The sequence below is a fragment of the Astatotilapia calliptera genome, chromosome 11 (genome assembly GCF_964374335.1).
Source record: "Astatotilapia calliptera chromosome 11, fAstCal68.1, whole genome shotgun sequence".
Taxonomy (NCBI): Eukaryota; Metazoa; Chordata; class Actinopteri; order Cichliformes; family Cichlidae; genus Astatotilapia; species Astatotilapia calliptera.
In genome coordinates, this window is record NC_137432.1 from 31,320,949 (window position 1) to 31,339,609 (window position 18,661).

An 18,661-nucleotide genomic window follows, 5' to 3' on the forward strand; every position below is an offset into this window, starting at 1 on the left:
CACTGTGCTCGACAGTTGGTATGAGGTTTTTGTGCTGATATTCTCTTTTCTGGTGTTAGCCAACTGTTGCCCTGTGGATTATGGCTCTCCACTTTGGTCTCATCTGTCCAAAGAACAGTGTTGCAGAAGTCTTGAATTGTACGATAAGATGGTGGGAAGGATTTACTGAACCATCCAGTCCTGGGAAGGCTGTGGCATTGTGTTAACACACACCTGAATGCTCTGAACCAGTAAAGTGATGATGATCAGTTGATCAACTGCATTTGATTATCACTGACTGGCTGCTAGCAGTAAGGGTATCCCCGCTGAAGAGAATGTTTAAAGTCCTGTGGAAACTTTCGATTTTACATGACTGTTTTAGTCAAAACCTGGTGACAGTTGTGTTTGTTTGGTGAGGCTGCCGAGGAAGTTCTGACAGCTATACTCCTAAAAATACGTATTTTTCAATCTCAAGTGCACTTGCTATTACACTGCTGCATATATAAACGCCTTAATTAAAGCCGCTTTATAAAGCTGTTCCCAATAAACTGATGCAGTCAAGCTGTGATTCTCTTTAACTGTCGGCATGATTTCATAAAAGTGAGAAAATGGTGATATGACATCTAGGAATTAGTGTGTTTTAAAAAGCAAAGACACAAAGCAGTCCTAAATTTGGTCACAGTGGCTACAACTTAACCACACAACTAAAACTAACACCGACTGCTGTGGTGACGTGGGGCTTTCCATGTCCGAGTCGAGCATGTTCTGTCTCTCTTAACGAAGTGCCGTGTCGTAAAATGGCGAACCGCAAACAAAAGGGCCCCCTCCCTGCCGAGAGCTGGGAGGTAGGTGTGACAGTTTATGTATTTCCGCAGAGCCACATGAGCTTCATAAGCACAGAAAAAGTAAGGGAAGCCATCGTAGTGCAGACTTTGTTTAAGGGTCCCCTTTTGGGTTTTTATAGAGGTTAAGTGTCTAAGCCAGTACAGTGGGAACTAAAGATTCGGTTCCTTTTATACTTGCTGGATGTTGAAGCTCTACAGCTATGCAAAAATCAGCTACAGTGGCTTACTTTGTCCAATACAGATCTTTTAATTCTAAAGAGGGCAAAAAATACAACAAGTCAGAGCTCACAATTGTAAATGATATATTTATGTAGCTACAGTGTGCAGTTGGAATTTAGGTTTGATGATTGCTTCAGCATTATGTCTCTGTTTTAGCCTGAATGCATGTATCTGTTTGTCTTAAATGTAGTACATAAATGTGCACGGAAAGGGTTTTTGTTAAAATGCCCAGTTTAATTAGGCTGATGTGAAGTGACTAAAACCGTACACAGAGGATGAAGAAGGAAGGTATATAGAGGAGTTCCTGCCTCATAAAAACAACTGTATTTTTGTGGGCTGTAAACCCAGCAGTGAACCCCTTCAGCAGCAGCACAGTCTCCTTGTAGTGCAACTGTGTATATGTGGCTTTTATGTGAGGTAAATAATGAAGCTTTACTCTCACATGCTCTCCTAATATAGGCCTCGCTGTTAGGATACGGTGAGATAAAGTAGTCCCCGAAGGGTCTGTGTGTGCGTGAGATTAGCATCTCTATATTTCCAGTGTCTCCCATTAGTACAGAGGACCTGCAGGCATACATAGCTTTACAATGAATATAAAAAAGCAAAGGCGCACAGGTATTCTCTCATTGTCGCCTGACCTCTGTCCACTTGCTTGTCTTACCTTTACACCTTTCACAGCAAGCTCCAGTCTGTTTCACCACCAGAGCACAGTCCTCTGAGACAAGTGGACATTTCTCCTGTTTACAGTCTGCTTTACCGTCCTGCAAAAGAGACAGAGAGAAGAAAACAACACCCAGGGTTATATTTTTCCAACATTTTTCTCCTTTTACTTTCATCCCAATTTTTACTTTCTCACAGATTTCTCTGGCTGTTATTTCTCTCTGTGGAAATTAAAATGGGATATAATACCATCATAAAGTCAAGGATTCAAATGTTAAATTTGCTGAAGAAGATTAAGGAGAAATATAAATAATGTACTTGCCAAAATCCAAGGCGTGATTATTACTGGCAAACTGTTTTTTTTCTCCCACAAGTACCAAAATATCTCGGCTTTACAATTCCTCACGGTGAACACGTGCATTGTTTAAGGTATCAAAATTGAATGAATATAGAGTCAGCAGTGTGTCTGTTATACCCTAAGCCCGTTGACTAACTCTGAAATCATAAAGTGAAAGTGTCTAAATTTGTGACCTCAACATGTGTCTTGAATTATTTTATCCTTTTTAAATCAACCGCCCCTAAAGAGACTAAAACCAGGAATTATTTATCCTGTTAACACTTCTGATTTTTCGCTGCCATCCATCTTACATTGCTTTGATATTTCAGTCTTTAAAGGTCAACACTTTCATCCATCTAGACATGCTCATGGAATGAGTAAAGCTAAAACTCAGGATAATTGTAATATAAATATTTTTTGTGTGTATGTGGTTTAGGACCACTCTTTACCTAATATACCATCTCCGTTCTCTGCTGTCAACTTCATCTAATGTGAAAAGGCTGCAGGTAAAGTTCCTACATAACAAAGTGCCTCAGTCTTCACAGTTTAGCTGTGAATTTTCACACCAGTTCAACAATCCTCCTGTCACCTTCAGAAACACTGCACACTGTATCCGTCATCACCAATAACTGCACCGCAGGACTGGACAGAATCAGCGCTTTTTAAAAATTCACTCTACTTTCACACCCAGCTTTTATTGCAGATTTTATCCACATGCTGCGTGTGTTTTATTTTACACACTGTGAGGGTTCATAAAGTGGAGGCTGGCAGGTCCCGTGGCTCTGTGGCGGGCGGCTCTAACGAGAACGGATCAAAGGAGGGCGAAAATATATCAGTGTGGTTTAATATAGCTGCAGTGCTCCAACTAAACCCCAACCACACTGAGGACAGATGATGTCATGACATAAGAGCAGGGAGGAGAGAAATGGAGATGGAAAAGAGGGACAGAGGATGTAAAAGAGGCTAGAAGGACAAGGAGAAACACATGAAAGAAAAGAGACAAAGAGGGGCGGAAGAAAGACAAACGTCACGTCTTTATTCTGGAAAAGTTGATTTGAGAATACAACAGTTAAATGACAGTGGATTAGGCTTAATTACTTTTTTCTTTTTGCTCCATGTCCCTGGCAAATCAGTGTGTTTTATCCACCCAGATTAGATGTGGGATTTCTTCTACACTTGTAGGCTCGTAGCAGTCAAAACATCATTTACCCATAAACCCAGCCCTGATCTTAAACCAGAGGTGAGAGATTTCCCAGATGAACATCACAGAAAACAGTCATTCACAATGGTGAATGAACAAAAACATGTGCGTTTTACCTCTGAGCAACAGGCCTTACCAAATCAGTCAGTCAGTCAAAGAGTTTCAGATTTAAACACTGAAACAAATATCCGGCAGCACGAAACTAAAAAAAAACAACCAATGCATGATTTGGGATTTAAAATATACAACAGATTAAAATACAGTTAAAAGTCCAAAATTTATGCCCATCTTCACACTTTATGTCCCCAGCCATTATATTTGACACCCCTCCCTTAGAGGGTTGGTCACTGCAAAATAACAATGTTGTTCTGAGTGATCACCTTGATTTCTATACTGATCTGCAGCGAATAGAACACCAACATCCATATGTCATGAGGGGAGAATGAAAATAGCCATATGTTAAAGCCTTCATATATACCAGTTCTTAATCCAGAAGACAAAGGTCCTGCTCGGCCTTACCACTTGAAAATAAAAGCAGCAAACAAAAGCAAGGGAAGCAATTTGCTATCTGTTCATTTCAAGGGTTGGACTTGTGTGCAGGTTTTCCAACAAAAACAAAGAAGTTCATAACCTGAAGTAAAGTCATGAATGCATTAGGAGAAATGGAAATGGCATTTCCACTCAGCTTGCTGCTGTTTTCCTAGTATTTAAGTACTGCAAGGAACCAGAAGAGCACATTTTCATCACAGACTAAGAAACCTGGGGAATCACTAATCATGCAGTCACACAAAACAGGAAAGTGCACAATGCACTTTTTTACATCCACAAAAAGTCTTGGATGACATTTGGTTTCTATGGTACAGAATGATCTCAGCACAGGCAGCATGGAAGGAAATAAAAACATATGAAGAGATGCTTCAGACTTTGATTATGATGGCAAACAACAGCAGCAAAAAAATACAAAAAACTGCCGTCGGGTAGAATATACACGATGTTTGCCAAAATGCAATCAAAAATAAAATGGAACAAATAAAGAACATAGAAAGATTTCGTTAAAATCTCACAGTTTGGTCAAAAGCCTCCAAGGTCATGTCCTTCTCTCTCTCTCTCTCTTTAGTCATTCATTAGCAGAAAGTGGTGTTAGTAGGCCTCCTCCACCACTACCCGTCTTGTCATGAGGTCAAAGGTCACAGCAGGTCACCACACCTTATAAACACTCGACATACCACCACGGCACCATTGCTGGCCAACTGGACGACCGTCTGTTGGAGAGTGACGACCCCCTCGACATGTGGAGGGGGATAAAGCTCTGGTATGCTCATAAGTGTGTGTGTCAGACAAAGAGAAAGTGAGCGTGATAATGGCTTTGTGTTTGTGTTTCTCTCTGTGCACATGCTACTACAAGGGCTTCCACTTTAACTAATTTACAGTGAACGCATTTGTGTGCAGATCTTTAAATTGTGGTAAATGAACACTGTTGATCAAAAACATGCTGATCACGAGGCATGACATAGAAAGGTCCAGTAAGGTGTGCACCATCAGCATTATTGTCAGTTTAAATAACCTGTGAAAACTACGTTCTTCTAGAATATTTTCCTTTTTTTTTTTTTGTCTATGTCCATGAAGGCCAATAATCTTTTATTAGTACAGTTTAAAATATAGTGTGACTACGGGTCATGTACTCCATTGGAAGATGTTTTTTGTCATTAATCTTTTTGACTTGGAAAATAGTTTTGATGATCACTTTTGACACTTAAGTTATTAAAAGTGAACAAAATGTAAATACTTCTCAGTTCTTCACTTTTTTATGAACATTAAAGATTTCTCGAATGGACAAATAGTCCTGAGCTGTGCCAACAGGGTTGGCGTTCCACTAGGAGGCGACAATGTTTGTGTTCAGCTTTGCTTCCCCTCATTAGTCTTCTTCTTCTTCTTCTTCTTCTTCTTCTTCTTCTTCTATCTCCTCATCAATCAAACCCTGCCTTTCTACCTAGCTCCATCACTTTTCTTCAGCATTTGAAAATCTTTTTTTTTTTTAAATTTAACAAGCCACTCTCGGCTAAATATATCTATCATGTCTTGTTTTGTGTTTTAATCGTTTCCACTAATGTGTTGAATTCATCAAAAGTCAAAGCCTCTTTCTGGCATTCCTCACCTTTCTTTTTGTGCTTTTCCTCAGACACCACTGTGGAGGAAGAGATCAGGTTTTGCCAGGTGCTACAGCACAGGAAAAGAAGCTCTCGAATTAATGGCCTACTTAAGCCCTTGGACTCTACACCCTTCCGACCTCACAAAACTTAACAGCCTTTGCCACTGCGACCTTTCACCTTTCCTACAAAACAGACCAGTCGCAACCTCCCACAGACAGAAGGAGACACGGTACTTTTGGGGACGAGACAGCCGTGGAAAGACGCTGATGTTTTCAAAACTGTTTCCACAGGTTGATCTTTCTGACAGGAAAAAGCTCAGCATGACAGTCCTGCTTCTGTGGCCCGGCTGGTTGTAATAGAGGATGGAGTGGCAGGCTGAGTGTACTGGCATGTCTTTAAGTGAAGTGGCATTTTTATAGATTGGTCCAACGTGAAATGTACAGCACATTCCACCTTTATAACCACTGAGTTTAACACATTCATTTCCCTTTAGCAGCTTTGGGGATTTTAGCTATTTAGTTTTATATTTATTTATACAGGGTGGGCCATTTATATGGATACACCGTAATAACATGGGAACGGTTGGTGATATTTAAGTCCTGTTTGTGGCACATTAGTATATGTGAGGGGGCAAACTCCTCGAGATGGGTGGTGACCATGGTGGCCATTTAGAAGTCGGCCATCTTGGATACAACTTTTGTTTTTTCAATAGGAAGAGGGCCATGTGACACATCAAACTTATAGGTAATGTCACAAGAAAAACAATGGTGTGCTTGGTTTCAACGTAACTTTATTCTTTCATTAGTTATTTACAAGTTTCTGACCACTTATAAAATGTGTTCAATGTGCTGCCCATTGTGTTGGATTGTCAATGCAACCCTCTTCTCCCACTCTTCACACACTGATAGCAACACCGCAGGAGAAATGCCAGCACAGGTATCCAGTATCTGTAGTTTCAGGTGCTGCACATCTCGTATCTTCACACCATAGACAATTGCCTTCAGATGACCCCAAAGATAAAAGTCTAAGGGGGTCAGATCAGGAGACCTTGGGGGCCATTCAACTGGCCCACGACGACCAATCCACTTTCCAGGAAACTGTTCATCTAGGAATGCTCGGACCTGGCACCCATAATGTGGTGGTGCACCATCTTGCTGGAAAAACTCAGGGAACGTGCCAGCTTCAGTGCATAAAGACGGAAACACATCATCATGTAGCAATTTCAAATATCCAGTGGCCTTGAGATTTCCATTGATGAAGAATGGACCCACTATCGTTGTACCCCATATACCACAGCAAACCATCACTTTTGTTGTTCCAACAGTCTTGGAGGGATCCATCCAATGTGGGTTAGTGTCAGACCAATAGCGGTGGTTTTGTTTGTTAACTTCACCATTCACATAAAAGTTTGCCTCATCACTGAACAAAATCTTCTGCGTGAACTGAGGGTCCTGTTCCAATTTTTGTTTTGCCCATTCTGCAAATTCTGTGCGCCGATCTGGGTCATCCTCGTTGAGATGCTGCAGCAGCTGGAGTTTGTAAGGGTGCCATTTGTGAGTAGCTAACATCCGCCGAAGGGACGTTCGACTAATGCCACTCTCCAGTGACATGTGCTACGCTGTGGGCTCTTGCTGAGTGAAGCTAGGACAGCCACTGATGTTTCTTCATTAGTGACAGTTTTCTTGGGTCAACATTTTGGCAAATCCAACACTGAACCAGTTTCACGAAACTTAGCAAGCAGTTTGCTAACTGTAGCATGGGAGATGGGTGGTCTCGTAGGGTGTCTTGCATTGAAATCTGCTGCAATGACCCGGTTACTGCGTTCACCAGATATCAACACAATTTTGATCCGCTCCCCACGTGTTAACCTCTTCGACATGTCAATGGCTGTGAACAAAGAGAAACTTGTAAATAACTCATGAAAGAATAAAGTTACGTTGAAACCAATCACACCATTGTTTTTCTTGTGACATTACCAGTAAGTTTGATGTGTCACATGGCCCTCTTCCTATTAAAAAAACAAAAGTTGTATCCAAGTTGGCCGACTTCTAAATGGCCACCATGGTCACCACCCATCTTGAGGAGTTTGCCCCCTCACATATACTAATGTGCCACAAACAGGACTTAAATATCACCAACCGTTCCCATGTTATTACGGTGTATCCATATAAATGGCCCACCCTGTAGATTGAAAAGTAACACATACTGGTTTTGTTTTAGTGGTATCAGCAAGGATCTGTCTTATCAGGTAAACCTCACCCCTCCTGTATCGATCAGCTACTGTTTGAGAGGAGACACTGACAGGAAATGACCCCTGACCTTTCTCTCAGATCGATCACAGCTACTGGGTATAAAACTCCACACCCTGAACTTTTACACGCAGCTCAAGCGAAATGTTTGTTTAATCAATGAATGCAGTGCACGTACCTCTCATGTTTGACCTTCTGAATAATGATGTTTGATTTGGTGAAGGAATGGAGGCATGTTTGCTGTGATACTCACATTACATTCCAACAGCATGAGGATAACAAAAGCTGTTTCACACGGGCACTACAGCTCTGAATGTTTTTAAACACTACCTGGAGCAGCTGCATGTGAGAACCGGACACCAATCAGACTTTACCCTGCCAGAGCGTTTCCAGAAGTGAGAGCACATCTGACGCGGGTAAATCTCCTGCTGTCTGTTACACATGCTGACTTGAATCTGCAGAAATTGTACCGAGTTCATGTGTAAAAACAGCTGATGTATTTAGTCTGATCTGAGTTCACTGAAAAATGAGGAACTACTTTGTTCCAGCTCTTCAAAGCTCCCCTCTACAGCTTTTTAGGGAAATAATCACCGTATCATTTTGTATGAACATTTGTCTTTTTAATAGTGTTTCCACTGAGGTCTCAAGTGAGATTTATTTACTTTCTCACATAACTGTTTCTAATCAGCAGAAATAGACAGTCTCGTTTCCTGTTCTTATTCGGATCACATGGATATAGAAAAAGACAAAAAGAAATCTGGGAAATTCTGCAAAATCCTGAATAACATTTAAAAAAAAATAGTGCACGATAACAATACCTGCACATGCAACTGTGACATAAATGAAAGACTGTGGACAATTAAAAACCTTCGTGAAGGTAAGAGAGCAAAATCATGGTTGATAAAAAATAAAATGTTAAAACAAAACATGCGTGAAACCCTCTACCCATACAACACAGCAAAAAAGACACTAATGCCTACTGAATGTTGGAATTTGGGTCTGTGGCTCTGCGGAGGAAGATTTGGGAAAAAATATGCCACAATTTCTTTTAATTATTGAGTTATTTGTGAGTTTTATGACAAGATGTGGCTCGTGGGTTGCCGTGCGTCAAGCAACTTTTATCAGTTGTGTTCATGTTTAAGCACAAGGCCAGTCTTGAATATCTTCAGACAACTGTTTTTCATTATTGCCTGAGGCAAAACTGAGTTCTGTTTCCTTTCCATGCAATGCTGAGATGAAATCAAACAGCAGATACTCATAGGTCGTGGTAGATGAAATTTTGTAACAGCAAAATGTGACTGTGCTGCTGTTACACAAAAAAAACTGAGGGAGCCAACCAGAGGGTGAGGGAGGGGAGGAAGAGCTGATGAGAGAGTGGAAAAAGACATGGAGATGGACAGACAGATAGACGAGGACGATGAAGAGAATGACGGCGATGAACTGACTCGTTTCACGATAAAGGATCGTCATGGCGACCCGCCTGTCAGTCAGTCTGTCAGCCACATCCACTCCTGGCCGCATTACAGCTCTCTACCTCACCCGGACACACACAATAGATCTTCTGTGTGTGCATATGTGTGTGTCCGATACCCACAGGGCAATTAGCAGGTACTCTGGACCAACTAAGGAGCCAACCCCCTCCGCTATGTTTCCATATATGAGTGACACTGGAGCCCGGATGCCCCCCCCTCCCCTCGACCAGCACTGCCACACAGGACTCTTTCTGGACATGTAGAACTGTCCAGAAAGAGTCCTGTGCAGAGGTCATGTAAGTATTTTCTGAGTTTTGACATTTCCTGGTACAAGAGGAAATTGATCATCAGAGTTTGGAACCAACTTTGGAAACAGCAAAAGTCCAGAACAAGGATAAGACAGAAATTCTTCCTTTAATGCTACAAATCAAACAGAGAGGTAAAATAATTTTAATATTCATAATAATAGTGTCAAATGACAGAACATTAAGTTTTATGAAAACCGGGTCAGTATATTGATTAATAATGTTGCTCTTTTATCACCTGGAGCACAAAGAAATGGAAAATGTTTGCCACAAAAGCCAAAGTTGTGCCTTTCTACTGCAACCAACGTACTTCAAAGGGCACAACTTTTATTTTGTATCACACTTTCTCAAGTTTCATTACAGCTTAGGCAGTACTGAAACTTAGGAAGCCCATACAGCTTTCATGCAAACTAGAGGAAACCACAGTGATCCACTAGCAACCACAACAACCACAAGAAGGTTTGCAACTGATTTGACCTGGTGAAAGCCATCAGCCTCAAGCAACCTCTCTCCAACCTTGCACATTTTTTCCTTAGCAGCCAGAGGTTGCCAGCAGGGTCGCCAAACAGTCTCTATGTCTGAGTCATTGCAATGCATGGAGTAGGCAGGGCAGAGAGCAACCATTCATAACTGCATTTATGTCAGTGAGAGTGATCATCTCCTGAAGGAAGAGAAGCCATTAATTGTTTGTTACATATACATTTTGGCAGAACCTTAAATTTAACTACTCTAAATTGTAAATTCAGATTTATATTAGGAGGGAAGAAAAGCTGCATACCTCCAAATTCAATAAAGACCGAGCCCTAAGTGTATGGAAGTAAGTGTGTGTGTGTGTGTGTGTGTGTGTGTGTGTGTGTGTGTGTGTGTGTGTGTGTGTGTGTGTGTGTGTGTGCGCATATGCAGGGTGGCTTAAAGTAGAGATGAAAGGGCGGCCATTGCCTCCTGATGACTGATAGCATTCAGCAGGGCTTTGGCTGATGTCTGCCTGATAACACAGAGGACGGCTCAGTCAGTCTTTAAGCAGAGGGCAGCATTAGAGCAGCCAATCAGGAGCCAGTGAACAATCAAACATTAGCTGGGGCTTAATATTGTTTTAATGTTTTAATTCCTAGGAATCGTGCATTTAAAACCCAATTCATTCCCAATGTGGACATGACAATTTGGCTTAACGTAGACGTTAGCTTGATATGTACAGGTAAGAAAGTAGACCTGGTCTACTACTCTACTGCCCTCCTTCTGTGACCAGCATGGTTGCTTTCACATTTACTTTTTTATAAATTTGCCTACTTAATTAAATGCATTGAGACCCATCAGTAAGCCACTAGTGGACACGGCCTACCATCAGGCGACTCATACAAAATCACTATTTTCGGAAATATGCTTATAACCTTTTGTAAAGATCAATAAAATACTGCAGACTGCTTGCCAGCTTCATGGTGAGACGACATCATGAGGTAAATACACTTGACCAAAAAACGTTTGTGAGTTTTTGAACAGACTAGAAAAAACAAAGCGTGGCATGATGATCCATGATTTGTTACTGCTGGACACTGCCAGGCTATGCTTATATTAAGCCAAGATCAATGGCCGCTGCTGTGGCTTTATATATAACAATACAAAAGCAGAACCAATTTTCCCATCAATTCCTAAATAATGAAATTAAATTATTCCTTTTTGTAACATGTCTATTGCAAAATCTAAACTGTAATATATTGCCCATCTGCAAGAGGCATGGTCCCAATTTTGGGCTTTAACTTCTAACCAATCATAAACTTGCATTTTTGTGAAGATAAATATAAAAAGGAATACACTGTGTGAAGCTTATGTAAACTAACAAATCGGCACAGACGCACACAACACGCCCTCGAGCTCACGCTTGCATGGTAAACTGTGTTCTGGTGGCTTTTAAAGAAATGTGAATGAATCTTTCTGCCGGTGTCAAAGCAGTGACACAGAAAGGATTTGTTGGTCCATTCTCATTCTCTAAAACAAAAGGCTCTACAGCAGTAAAGGTTTGGAGAGGGTGCAGGGCAGGGGTCAAAGAGCACATGTTCCAGGAAAGAGTTGCCCCCTAACGTTTTGTTGGCTGATTTTAACAGCCAGGCCGAGCCAAGACAACGTGATGACAAGCATGAATGTTAAAATAAACAATCCCCACTTCATGTTTCACTGATATTTTGTCGTAAATTTGAAGAAAATAGTAAAAATCGCATTATGAAGTGGTTTCCTGTACTTGCAAATGCAACTGCTTGCAATCCTCAGGTCATGTGAACAAAATATTATACACTGTGATAAAGAGGTTGACGCTTCAAACGTTTAATACTGCTAAAGTGTTTTAATCACAAAGTCGAACATCAAATCAAAGAACAGATCCATCAAATCTGACCTGAAACTTTGCCAGAAACTTGCGTTACAAAGTCCTGTCAGTCTGTTACAAATCTTTCACAACCTTCTGATAAGAAACACCTCTCAAAGCTTAATAATCAGCTTTACAAATACTCCTATCAGTGCTCAGAGAGGTCATTTTATCCATTCACTCTGAGTGGAAATCCTGTAGCAGCAATTACATGTCAAGGAGGCGAGAAAAAACAGCGAGGGAAGGGCGCCATGGCAGCCAGTGCCTCTCTATCATTAGACACACTGCGACCTCTGCAACATATCTGACAGCGACGAGAAGGTTAGTCTTACCAGACAGACGCATGTAATGCAGGGGTTGTCGGTGATGTTGGGGATGTGGAGAACCTCTCCTTCATTGTCACAGCTGGCCTCAGTACCTATAGAGGACAGGAGGAAGGTGAGATGTAGGAGAGTGAAAAACGATGATGATGATGATGTCACACAGGCTTGTATTAAATACTTTTGCACAACAAGCGATGCAAAGCAGAAAGAAGCTTGGATTTCTTCCATGCCAGTGTAGAGATATTTGATACGTCCTAAACTAACAATTTTTAAACATGCAACAATCAACATATAATAAATATTTAACATCTACATAAAGAAGCAGCCTAAAATACATAAATATACATAAATATCACTTTAAGTCTAATTTGTCTGTCCGGTTAAGAGCAGTGACATTATATAGATGAACCAACTCTTTCCAGTGCCTGTTACTTGCACTCGTGGGATGGAGCATGTCCATCTTCACCTTCATCTTTTTTTTTCTTGTTTCAATCTCAGTTACACACTAAAGGTTTTGTAACTGTATCTTGCCCGATTCTGGTGGTATCGTGTTGACTAAATTTGTTCACAGACAGACATAAAAACACCTGCCACAGTATTCAAAACTGTCTTTGTTGGGTTTCTGCTACAGTAGATGTCTCCAGGACCACAATGATGTTGTGATGACAGACAGACTCATAAGAAAACAATGAAAACGATGTCAGCCATGCTAAAGAGACTGGTAAACATGAGTCAGTCGGTTTGTTACGAGTCCAATGTAATCTGAACCAACGACAGGAAACGACCCTAAATCCATGGGTTTATGGGTAGAAGAACACAGATGTCAACATCTCAGAGGCACCAGTTTCTGCTGCTTAGAGAGCTGTAGCAGCAAAAAACAAAAAGACTGATACTCGGCCGTTTGTTCATGCACTATATTTGTTTTGACTCTCTGAACTAAAACCTTCCTTCTTAATTACTTTAGAGCTGAATGGGTGTCATTGAGGTGAAGTTAAAGCCTGAGTGTGAAACGACTTCCTTCTTCCAGTAATTTGTCGTGCGTCTGCAGTATCTCCTCCATGGCTGAATGAACAGTTTCAGAACTTACAGTTCATCCAAAAAACTGTTTTCTAAATTGCACGATGATGAAAAGCATTCAAAACCCAAGAGTTTGAATGCTTTAACTAGAGACCATATTTCAGTGGTTTCACACCAGCTGCAGCAGTTCATGCACTAAATACAGAAATCTCATGGGCAATTACAAATCTCAGAGAATATAAAGGCATTAAATGAGGCCATTGTCCCTGTACTTCTAGCAATTAGTGGTCAAGTACTCGGCTACAACTATCTTCAAACTCTATCTTCATTTGGACCTCAAGTACACACGTGTGAAGTTTCATGACTGTACATTTGCGATACTATCACCTTGACAAAATCTATCCGCCCAAACATCTGAACAGCTGCCACAGGACTCATGGCCTCCTTCTGTGCTGGTTTCTGCTGCCATAGGTCTCTTTAGGATCACGTCTTTCCATGAGATCGCTCACGGAAACGGACTGAATGAAAACCAGGCAAGCTGTTGTAGGTAAAGACTCAGGACACTTTGATATTTTTGGTTGATCTGCTATCAGTGTGACCTCTGACTCCTGACTGTTTGGTTTGTTGCAATGTTGACAATTCAGGAATCTACCATCCCCTAAACGCCTTCCATGAAACAAAGCAATGTGCACGAGGCACAAATCTGCTCTACAGAAACAGATACTTTAGGGATTTTATCTGCTCATCACCCCATTGAATTTACTACCTACCAACCTATTTCCAAATGCAAAAAATCCCCCATCAGTACCAAGTTTTTGTGATTAAAGATTATATTATAAATCCTAGTTTCCTGTGGAGCATTTCCCCGCTCTGTGAAAGCCTCACCTGGATGCTATTGCAGTTAAATCACTGCAGCAGCTCTGTGCTGCTCTTTATTGGATTTGGGAATGTTTACATTACCTGAGTTAGTGTTGCGCTTGCCAAACACATCAGTTACAAGCAATTTAGCTAAGTTATAGAAAGACAAAACAGGTTATGTTAACAATTAGACATGAATTCTTGCACACTGTGATAAAGGGACTAAGCAGTTCTAGTTTTCTCCCTAAATACACTGAATTTAGTGACAGTCCTTTACTTTTTTTTTTACCATGAAGTCCGGCCATCATAAACAAATATAAAGACTTTTTGCAAGATTTTTGTGCCCAAAATAAGCTGACTAGATACATCCGATAAACTCTGCTGGCAACAGATGTCATTTCACTTTGGGGAAAAAAAAGATTTTGATGGTTGCTGGTAAAGAAAAAGAGCTCATGTGTTCCCCTGGCTAAAATCAAGCACCCAATAAGACCAAAATGACACTGAATTTTAAACCCACTATCACTGTAACTTAAATATGGAGCATGATTGAATGAAAAGGCTGAAGGCTGTAGCAACGGTAACATCAGCTCATGTCTGAAGTCATAAAGATCTTAGCAATGTTTATATCAGGCTTGTAATGCAGTAAACTTAGATTCCACGCTGCAACAATAGTTCCTTATAGCAGCGAGTCATGCCGTCTGTTTTTGTCCCTCTGAGTTCAGCAGTAAACCAGCCTGAGCCTGTGGATTCGGGCAGAGCAGACAAACCCTACCGACTCCGCCACTGTAAAATTTACAACCTTTCGAGTGTAATTAAACTGGTGGACCTATAAGTGTCGGGGGGTGAGGGATGGAAGGGAAAAGGGGTGTAGGCGGGTGGGGGTCCCAAGCCTTTTTTTACAGTGCCAAAAAACCCAAACTCTCATTTTCCAGCTGCTAGATTTGCCTCATATCCCAGCACTGTCAATATAGACATTATAACTGATGCATTTATATAGTTCCTCTCTATTTCAACCCTCTGCCAAGTGCTGCAAGTAAAAGGCAGATGAAGTAGTTCAGAAAGCCATTAATAGTGCCGGAGCTCAAGCTGACTCAGATCTGTGACCTGTCTTCCCTCAGAGATCACTCTCTGACTCTGATCGGCAAATCCGCAAAAACACCACAGCTGAGATTAAAATCTAATAAATCTTTTGTTTGAATTGACAGAGAGACTGCTAAATGTCAAACGTATCTATATTAACCCTTTCAGCTCCTTGACAAACAATTTCACACTCTGTTGCTACTTGCTCTGTAAAATCTCTCTAATTAGCTTTAACTGTGAATGTACTGCACGTTGTTATACAAACAAAAAATAAAACTAATGCATTAAAGTAATTTCAGGCACAGCAGGTGGAGCAAATGTTAACTGCTTCATATACTGTCAGGTGGTTTCATCTAATAAATCTTACAAGCATCATGTTTTCTGTCTGTTTTGTGTGTTGAAATAAATCCTGTCAAATAAATGTGGCAGTTTTCCACTTGAAATAAAAAATGAAAACACTAAAATATATTAAATGAATCTACCTTATTCCATCATGTTTCTGAAGAGCTGGGCCTTTTTGGTAATGCAGGCAACTTGGTGGGACTTTAAGACTTATGAAACATAATAAACATTTATAACTGAGTTTTGTTAACCTTGAAAAAAATTGCCAGCAAATACACATTCATGCAATTTTGGAGAAACGGTTCTCAGACTAATCCGCGAAATATCGGTCTAATAAATAATAATTATAATTATATTTGACTCAAAGGTTTTCTCCAGACAATTAAGTCACTAGCCTCACTTACATGTCAATGCATAGCAATGCAGGACTCATATAAGTATCATTAACAGTTCTGATTCAGTAAATGTTTGCAAAAAAAATGTAACAAGTGCTGCGAAGTGGATTTAAACACGTTCTACTGTGGCTGTGGACACTCTAGTGGTCAGGATGACCTCTGAAGCGGCTGCTCCACCTGCTGCACTGACACGTTCAACCATCTGACTGCAAGACCTCAAACAGCTCAGAAACTCCTGGTCTGTGGTTCAGCAGACAATAGGCAGATGATACAGCGCGTGTTTGGGATGCCAGGTGGGGGAATCTGATCTGCTGGGATCGTAATGGTGCAGATGATAAAGAGGCTGTTGGTTCTCAGGGGTTTCTCACGCTGTTTTATGTCAAACAGATACACTAGGGATACCCATCTGGTACACGTTTTGTCCCTGATCTGGTTCTCATCTATCCGGGTTTGCTTCAGGAAAATAAGATAACTGCTAAGAGAGGGGGACCCCTAAAACCAGAACTCGTTCTTATCAGGACCGCAGCGGATGTGCATAAAGTAATTTATGGCGCTCCTTGTTATGTTGAGGTCTGTATTAGTGTTTAAAGCTGAAGTAAAACGTCTGCTCTAAATCACATTTTCTCCTTTAATTAATCAATTTATGATGGCATTAATCCACTGTGGCCATGGCAACACTACCAATGACCTGGAGGACACAGTAGGAAAATAAATGATCATTATCAAATGCCAGGTTAGGTCAGTAAAAGCAGGTCAGCAGCAGAAGTCTCGTGCTTCACAAAGCTGTTTACCCAGCGATAAGACGCACACACGCCGGGCTGACTGGCTGAGGAGCCCGGCCAGCGCGCACCACCACATCCACCTTTCATTCACTCCACTTCTATTTTTCTCACACTTCAACGGCGCTGTAGGGCAAACAACCGATATCCTATGATGCAATCTGGCTGTCAAAAGAGGGTGAGCAAGCCGGGGAGAGAGCGCGCGTTTAGCCCCAAACAGGGAGGCCGCTCAGGAGGGAGGACAGAGTGCTGTTAAATTAGAGCTGGTTAAGGAAAGTGGTTTTCACTTTACAGCCTGCTTGTAACTAAAACTGGGTTAATTACAACCCAAAGTGACACAAATATCAATTTGAGTTAAAGTCACTTATAATTCTACGCAGACCTTGTATCATAATGATCCGAATCATCGTGTAATTTTTGTAAGTTTGATGTAAATCACTTTGATATTGGCTCATCGTGATAGCTATGACAGAAAACCACTTCCTGCAAATAACAAGGTCTGCTGCAAACTACAAGCATGCCAGGCTGGACTTGCTGTTTGATATTATCTCTACGGCTTCAAATAGAAGCACAAGCGTATTCCCCGCAGGGTGGCACAGAGAGGATAATCCCCGGTGAAGTTTATAATCGCGTGATAGACTTTCCCGTAAAAAGCCCAGATAAACGTTGCTTGTTCGAGAGAGAAAAATAACTAAAAACAAAATCTGTAAATACTATTTTCTAAAAAAAAAAAAAACCTTTAAAATATACACATTTTGGTGAGCTTAAAAAACAAAATAATTTACGATGATGCTAAGGAAGGGTTAGGAAAACGGGTAATAAAACGGGTAAAATAAAACCGCTTTTCATCCTTTTCTGCTTCCTTGTGATCGTGAAACAAACTGAAGGTTATCATCAGCGCTTCCTGAACCCTTCCCTGCGCTGCCACATTACTGGTCATCAGATATATAGAAGCTGGAGTGACTTTGGGTTGGTGCGCTACTCTTGGAAGAGTAAAAAAAGACCGAAGGAGCAAGGAGACGCGGCAGCAGACTAAATAACCAGGGGTTTGGGTAGATTTTTACGCACGGAGGGAGTTGTGATGTGTTATTATGAAGCCTTATGATCCCTTTAATCTTACCTGTAATTAGCGGAGAGGAAGACTGGGGCGTTTGGAGCAGCAGCAAAAAGCAAAAGAAAAACCTACAGGTGGACCAGGAGGGAGGGTTCAACCAGCGGAACAACATCCTCGGGTTTGCTCCAGGAAGAAGAATCAAAGAGCTTGGGGGGGAAATGAAGGGATAAATAAAATCAATGAAGATAAAAATTCCACAATCAAAGCTAATCTCGAAAACTTCTGGTCTGCATGTCAACCAGGAGAGAAAATCTCCTCAGTTTGTCAGTTTGAGCTGAAATGCGAAGTGGCAATCAGCCAGACGCGCGGTGATTACAGTGATATTAAAATGACAAAGACGCGCCGGCAAGCAGGAGACAGCTGTGCCGCGCACGCCCTGCGGAAAAAAACACAGTCTGCGAACGAATTGAAATTATTTACATAGAGAAGCAGTCTCAGATTTTGCAGACGTGAATATCCTGAGAGGAACGGCGAGCTGTGAGTTGTTAAAATGACTTTTGCTCCACTCCGACTGTCAGAAGAGTCCAGACCGAAGTGTCCGAGGTAAATGCAGCTCTGGTGTACACGTGCACATTTATATCAACAGGAGAGTTTAAAACTCAAACGTCTTCCAGCCAGCGAGTCAAATTTTTTTCCAGCAGTAGACTTGTCTAAATCTGCGCTCCCAATCCCAAAGTCCGCTTGTCACATGGATGCTCGATGCCGACTCTTTCGGGGCGGAGAAGCGGTCTGCAGCCTCTCTCTGGCTGAGCGGTGTAAATAGTCGACCTGCTTCTCCTCCTCCACCCCCGGTATTAAAGCGGACCTCTGGTGTCGGAGCGCACCACGGAGCCAGAAAGTCCTGCCTCCTCTGTGAAACCCGGACCTCCTCCCGTCTCCAGATCTCTCCAAAACTTCCTCCATACCCCCTAACCCAGACCCTCTCTGGTCCCCATATTCAGGTTTCCTGCTGTGACCCCCAAACCCTGGTCCTCCTGCTG

At 41.5% G+C, this 18,661-nt stretch overlaps 1 protein-coding gene across 2 annotated transcripts in view; it reads right to left on the reverse strand.

Annotated features, from left to right (window-relative positions):
* Positions 1 to 18,451, reverse strand: part of bmper (BMP binding endothelial regulator) — a 32,978-nt gene extending 14,527 nt beyond the window's left edge. The window contains exons 1-4 of one of the 2 annotated variants that reach the window (XM_026184633.2): positions 18,102 to 18,451; positions 17,688 to 17,827; positions 12,106 to 12,191; positions 1,705 to 1,804 (exon numbers count right to left, since the gene is read on the reverse strand). In XM_026184633.2, coding sequence (XP_026040418.2) covers positions 1,705 to 1,804; positions 12,106 to 12,191; positions 17,688 to 17,793 — 292 coding nt within the window. In that variant the 5' untranslated portion in view covers positions 17,794 to 17,827; positions 18,102 to 18,451. Of the gene's footprint in view, positions 1 to 1,704; positions 1,805 to 12,105; positions 12,192 to 13,500; positions 13,598 to 17,687; positions 17,828 to 18,101 lie in introns of those variants that run through there. The other variant, XM_026184632.2, reaches the window with a different exon arrangement.
* Positions 18,452 to 18,661: the final 210 nt, after the last annotated feature.